The sequence below is a fragment of the Ochotona curzoniae genome, unplaced genomic scaffold, assembly GCF_017591425.1.
Source record: "Ochotona curzoniae isolate NIBS_2020 unplaced genomic scaffold, NIBS_Ocur_1.0 scaffold_3223, whole genome shotgun sequence".
NCBI classification, from domain to species: domain Eukaryota; kingdom Metazoa; phylum Chordata; class Mammalia; order Lagomorpha; family Ochotonidae; genus Ochotona; species Ochotona curzoniae.
The window spans coordinates 213,134-219,139 of record NW_024467108.1 but is presented as its reverse complement, the minus strand read 5'-3'; the positions used below and the strand labels follow the sequence as shown (position 1 = coordinate 219,139).

Here is a 6,006-nt window from a genome sequence, read left to right as displayed (position 1 = left end):
CAGTGGATCCTAGCGCTGAGACAATCTGTTGAGTCGTCCTCTCTCCAGCCCTGTTAAGTGAGGAGACTGTTGCATCTGGAAGCTTCCCGACAATGGGCAGCAGAGGTGATGACATCTGGGCTGACTAAAACCAGAGCTTTAATTTCTCACACAAGAAGTTTCGGATTTGTGTCAGGAGTTGGGTGGAACAGGAGTTCGCAGCTTCTCAACCAGCCTATTTCCTTGTGAAAGCTGGTTCATGCTTGGCTTTTAGCTAGAGCTACTAAATGATTCCACAAGAGGGAAGTGGGGTCTTAATGACACCATTTTGGGTCTCTGTAGGACTCTCCTCAACCTAGACTTCTTTCATGCTGTCAAAGCTATGTTTAAACGCTTTTCTGGCTCCCCTTTGTTCAAAGGGTAAAGCCCTTAACCAACTTTACAGTCTTCCTGTACTTTCATTCCAAACGGAAATCCTCCCCGTGCCAGCTCAGAGCCTTCATGTATGTTGGCCTCTTTGGCCACTCTCATTCTCAGCTTTCTAGTTGACATCCCAGTCTCTACCCTAGTCAGAGCTGATGGCCCTCCTCTGCTCCCAGGGAGCCCTGACTTGTTTCCTGGTACTTATCACTGTGTTGTAGTTGCCTGGTTACTTGTCTCTATCCCCCGCTAGGCCCTTAGCACTGTGGGAAGGGACTGTGCTTTATTCACTGATGTTTCCCTAGGGCCCAACGCAGAGCCTGGCAAATAAAAGCACTCAGTCAATATTTGCTGTATGAATGAATACATGATGAAGTTCAGCAAACCCAACCCCCTCTTGACTGTTTGCTCTCAAGATTCCTAGCTCTCTTGGTACTAGCCTGAAGGACAAACAAAACTGGCTTCAGCTGGGGCAGAGGTAAGAGGCTGGGTCTTCAGATCATCCCTGAGCCCTGGCTTTAGCTCCCCAGCTGTAGTTCCTCTGACTTGGTAAGGTTTTGGTGCACAATGTGACTGAACATTTCTCCACCCAGACCACCCTCCTAGAGTCCCCCAGAAATCGACCTCACTGGGCCTGCTTTTATGAAAGGTTTATTCCTAGTGCTAGATCCCAATCCCCCTGGGCTCTAAGCACAATTAAATGGGGTGGTGGATGGGGTAGGTGGGGCCCATCCAGAAGCAGGGCCAGAAATGGGGTTCCCCATTTTCCCTACCCCTTTGGTCCCAGTCCCCTTCTCTGCAATGGACATGCATAGAGGGGGGACAAAGGGTTCTGGAGGCAACATCATTGGCCCAGGGGAGCCCAAAAAGAGCTGCCATTTGGCTGACAAGGCCTTTTGAGGCTCTGTTGTTGGTCAGGGGAGAGAGGGGGGCATACCCCAGGAGCTGAGGATAGGCCTGAGGAGTGATGCCATTGGCCAAGGAGTGCTTTCTGTCATAGCCTTTGGCTGTGGAGTGAAAGGAAAAGATGTGGGAATGAGGGCCCATGATCAGGAAGATAAAAGGACAGGACAGCAGCTTCTGGGCCTTCAAGCCCTCTTCCCATCACAGCAGTGTGGGCAAAACTGGTATCAGGCTGCAGCCAGGGAAAGGGAGCCCAAGTCAGAGGGCAAGGGATTTCCCCGTGTCCAATCTCTCCTACCCTGGGGCTGCCTCTCCCAATGTCCTTCTTGACAACCAAGTTGGGCTAGGAGCGATTCACTGCTCCTCTAGCCAGGAGGGCTTCTCAGCTCCCGGAGGCCGTAGCTTGATGTTGAACTGCTGCAGGGTCTGCTCCAGTTGTTTCTGATTCCCAGCAAAGTAGGCGGACACAGCATTGTGGAAGAGCAGCAGCTGCTTATGCATCACCTTGATCTGGGGGTCCAGCAGGATCAGGTAAGGGTAGACTCAGGAGCCCTTCCCAAGGGGCTGTGAGCCTGAGCCTGCACACAGACCCAGGGTACACAGACTCAGCTCTGAATTGTTTTTGGCCTGGGGGCTGGATGTTACCCAGGGAGTCAAAGGAGAAGGGTCACTCTGATGGAGGAAACCAGACTTGATTTGTTGAGTCTAGGATCCTGGTACCCCCGGCCTAGGGCATGACCTTGCCCTGTTATGTTCCTGGGCCAGCAGCCAGATCCTCCACCAGAAAAGGTCGGAGATCAAAGGGAGGGCGACCTAGAAGGGCCAGGGCCTGAAGGGGCTGAAGGAACACAAATCACCTGCACCTAGCCTGCATTCCCCCATCTAGTGATACAGAGGCTCTGAGGTGTTGTCCTAGCTGGGAAGGTGGGCTAGGATCAAGGGAGTGGGGTTAGCACCTTGTTTTCTTCCAGGAACTTGAGTTTGATGGCCACATCTCCCCGCAGCTTCTCATACTTGTCCCGATGGGCCTGGAAAGTGGCCTGGGCACTCTCGAGTCGACCACGTGTTCCCGCATCCCGGGGACCTAGGCTCAGCTCTTCTAAGTCTGTTCGGTACGCATCATATTCCAGCCTAGGGAGGGGATGACAGAGGCTGGTCTCCATCCCTTTGTCCTCAACACACACTCTCCTTTATAATGCCCAAACTTCCACCCATGCCAGCCAAATTCCCAAACCTAGGCTCTGCCAGTGCCCACACCTGGCAGCCTCATACTGTTTGACAGTCATGAGTGTATCTTCCATGGTCTTGGTGACCAATGTGTTGATGCTAGAGACAAAGAAGTTCACAGCCCCCAGCAATGTTTCCCCATTCTTGCACAACAGCTTCTGCGTCTCTGCATTGTAGCCAAACTCCTCCTGGGGGCAGAAGAGAGAGACCAGCCTTCAGCAACAGCCGCTAAGTGAATAGAACTTAAAGCCTTTCATTTCCCTCCTCCCCAGGTAGGAAACAGCCATCAAAACTGGAACAACCAAGGATGTCTGCCTTCAGCAAGGCTCTCTTAGCCAGCAAATTAGTAGGGCAACCCTGGGGACACCTGGGTAGGATGTAGAGGCATGGGCAAATGGGGGTGGGTGGGTCTCAGATAAGTTCACATAGCTATTGCAGCAGGCAAGGGGGTGCTCCGATTAGGCTGAGTGCCAAAGGCATTTTTGACAACCTACAGAGGGGTTACTCGTGAGGCACCTGGTGTGCCCCCTCCCCCACCCCTTCCAACTTCTGGACCTCCGTACAAACCCTTAGGCTGCCTCCATAGGTGAGTGCTGCTGGGGGCAGGGCTGGGCCCACCCTGGAGGGGTTCTCCCTGTGGGCTGCAGGAGGGAGGGAGGGAGGCTGAGGAGTGACTGTCTGGAAGGGCCAGGGCCCAGTCCCCCAACCCTCTTTGGTCTGGTTGAGGCACCTGAAGTTCTGGGGACTTCTGGCTGAGGTCAGCAAAGGCGTCACCTAGTGCATGTTGGGTCTGCAGCAGACTGTAGAGGTGGGCTGTCAGTGCCCGGCCCAACTGAAGGACACTCTCATACTTGCGCTTCGTCTCACGCAGCAACTCAATCTGCAGCTCTAGCTCCAGGTCCACCGTCCGGGAGCCTCGGCCAAATCGTTCTGATAATAGCTGCTTTGTGCACTGATTAGGAAGTGAGGGAATTAGTCAGAAACCCTAGCACCCCGCCTCCCTCCCAATAGATCCCCCAAACTCCAGCACCCCCAGCCTCCTAGTCTCAGCCATAGCTGGGATATTAAGATTTGAGAAAAAATAACCCAGGGGGAAGTTTAGGGGAAGGAAGAGGTACTAAATCCCACCTTATATGTGTTGATGCCCCATTTTTTGACAATGTCAAACTTCTCTCCAGCGATGCCCCGAGCCACTTCATCTCCAGGGCCAGCAGGAGTGGTACTATGAGATGGATGGCGGCCAGACCCTAAAGGACCAAGTTCTCTGACACCAGCTGCTCTCAGCTACAAGCAGACACCTCTGTGGTCCCACACAGGCTTTCCTCCCAGCACAAGAAAATAATTCCCCTGAAGAAGCTTGAGACAAATGAATCTTCCTGCTCACAAAGAACATGGATCTAATGCCCTGAGAACCATATCCCAATATACACCTGGCCGTGTGTGTGTGTGTGTGTGTGTGTGTGTGTTAGGGGGTGGTCACCAGGAGCAGAACAAAGAGTGGCTGGTTACAGTGCAGGGACAAGAAGATACACTGAGTTGGGGGTAGGATATCAAAAATAGTGGTTCATGGCAACAGGAAATCTGGTTGATATTTCCATATGGAATCTCAGTTAGTAGGACATATGGGACTGTTTGTTCCTCTGAAGTTTAGAGTCTAAAGTAAAACTCTGAAAAGCCTCACAAAGTTCCAAATTAACCTTAAACTATAGAGCAGAACTCCTGTGAACCAAAAGTCTTTACTTGACTCAGATGGTGGAAGCAGAGAGGAGTCAAAAACACCCTGTCAGGGACCAGATGGAAACGGAAAGCAGACAACTGGGGGGGGGGGGTTGGAAGGGGGACTGGCCTTGGGCTGAGGACTCTGCCAGATTCATGTCAACAGAAGTTCCCAAGCTTTCCAAGATCTACTTATCTACTAAGCTCTTCCAAACCACTCCTGCCCGCCCCCCTCAAGCTTCCTGCCTCTGACCATTCATACCTGTGGGTATGAGTCCATCACCAGAGCCCCCATAGCCCCCAGACACAATGCTGGTTTCATTGAGGTTGGGTCCTGACACCATCACCTGCTGGAGGTCCTATAGGCCAGAGAAGAGGGGGGCTTCAGGAACACAGGGGCAGCTGAGGCATGGTGGGGTTGGGAACAAGCTTGGAGTGAAGCATCACAGAGGGAGCACACTAGAGAGGTCTGCACAGAATCAGAATGGAAATTTGTGAAAAGAATGACGGGAGGTACATAAATTCAGGGTGGTTTCTGCAAGAGGGATGAGAGCCCAGGGTTTATCGAGTGGGATTCCTCAATTCAGACTAGAAGAACCAAAGAGAAGCACCTGCTCCAGCCCATCATCTTCAGGAAGCTGCCCAGCTTCGCCGTTCCCGTGGATGGGGATCTCCATGGTAGCTGCCTTCCCTAGGATCCCGTCCGTCATGGCTAGGGAAGGGGCTGCAGCCAAGGCCTCCACCCCAGCACCCTGCAAAGCCCAACACACACAGTTCTGGAAACCGGCCAGCACTCTGGAAGAGCCAGTCCTCTACTGCGATGTCTCAGGTTCTAAAGGTAAGAGCCTGAGTGTTCTGGCGTTCAGCCATCACCCCCTTCCTCAGGTATACGTATTTCCCTCTACCCAGGTACATATTTTAACACACAGTACCCAAGCCTCAGGTGTCTTCTCATCACCTCCCCTCCCTCAACCTCGCCTGGACTTGGGTGATCATTCATCCACTCACTCATTCCCCTTGACGAGTGCCTACACGTGACAGGCACTTGTTGGAAGTGAGAGCGATAAGGCCTGCAATCAATCCCTGGTGCTTATCCCCGGACAGGTGCGTTTACTCCCACCAGGAGGCAACTCCTCTCCAGGGCTTGGGCGCTTCCGCCCCACTCAGGTAAGCTCTTTTACTGCTCCGCCTTTCACACCCCTAAATGTTCTTTCTCCTTCCTTCAGGTGGCCTTCCCACCACCACCCCCATCTCATGCATCTCCTCTTCCTGGGGCCCTCTCCATCAGGCCTTGGCTGAACCAGCTAGTGTACATGCTTGGTCGCTGGCAAAAGTCTCTTCCTTCGGACACGGGTGACCCCTTTCAAAGTCAGTTGCGGCTCTCAGGTGTGTGAGTCCCTTCCTCCCCCCATCGCCCCCATACACCTGGGCATCAGGTGTGTCCTCATCCTTGCCTATTCCTCAGGGGCATCTTGCCTCTGGACAGGTTCATGCATTCAACTTCCCCTTTCCCAAGCACATCCCTCTTACCTCGGGCAGGGGAGCTGTTCCCCTCAGGGCGCCAGGCCCGAGCGGCGCGGGGACCTCAGGTTCCAGTTCCCGTCGCGATCCTAGCAGCAGGTCAGCTACTCGGCGGAAGTGACGTCCTCTCCGGGCAGAAGAAGCCGGCCACGTCGCCGATTCTAAGGGCGGATGTGACGTGTCACCCGGGGGCAGGGCTATCCTGGAGCCAACCCTTTAGTCCTTGGGGGAGCGGCAAGA

At 53.5% G+C, this 6,006-nt stretch overlaps 1 protein-coding gene across 12 annotated transcripts; it reads right to left on the bottom strand.

Moving 5' to 3' along the window:
• Positions 1–1,037: 1,037 nt before the first annotated feature.
• ARFIP2 (ADP ribosylation factor interacting protein 2) lies at positions 1,038–5,969 on the bottom strand. Of its 12 annotated transcripts, none has more exons than XM_040964230.1 (8): positions 5,776–5,876; positions 4,857–4,997; positions 4,508–4,604; positions 3,658–3,776; positions 3,260–3,481; positions 2,560–2,717; positions 2,259–2,433; positions 1,038–1,812 (listed from the first exon to the last, which is right to left on the bottom strand). In XM_040964230.1, the coding sequence occupies exons 2-8, from the start codon at positions 4,953–4,955 to the stop codon at positions 1,657–1,659; spliced, it is 1,026 nt and encodes a 341-aa protein (XP_040820164.1). In that variant the 5' UTR covers positions 4,956–4,997; positions 5,776–5,876; the 3' UTR covers positions 1,038–1,656. The 12 variants fall into 12 exon arrangements, with proteins under 12 accessions (XP_040820164.1, XP_040820169.1, XP_040820170.1 ...); XM_040964235.1 differs by having other exon boundaries at positions 1,038–1,806; XM_040964236.1 differs by having other exon boundaries at positions 2,575–2,717.
• Between the last annotated feature and the right edge of the window lie 37 nt (positions 5,970–6,006).

What these genes read in the sequence shown, in the direction of transcription:
- ARFIP2 (XM_040964230.1), bottom strand. Translation starts at nt 4,955, where the DNA reads ATGACGGACGGGATCCTAGGGAAGGCAGCTACCATGGAGATCCCCATC. An exon ending in TGATGGACTCATACCCACAG is followed by an intron (nt 3,777 to 4,507) that starts GTATGAATGGTC and finishes TTGGTCCTTTAG; the next exon opens with GGTCTGGCCGCCATCCATCT. An exon ending in AAACAGTATGAGGCTGCCAG is followed by an intron (nt 2,434 to 2,559) that starts GTGTGGGCACTG and finishes TCCCCTCCCTAG; the next exon opens with GCTGGAATATGATGCGTACC.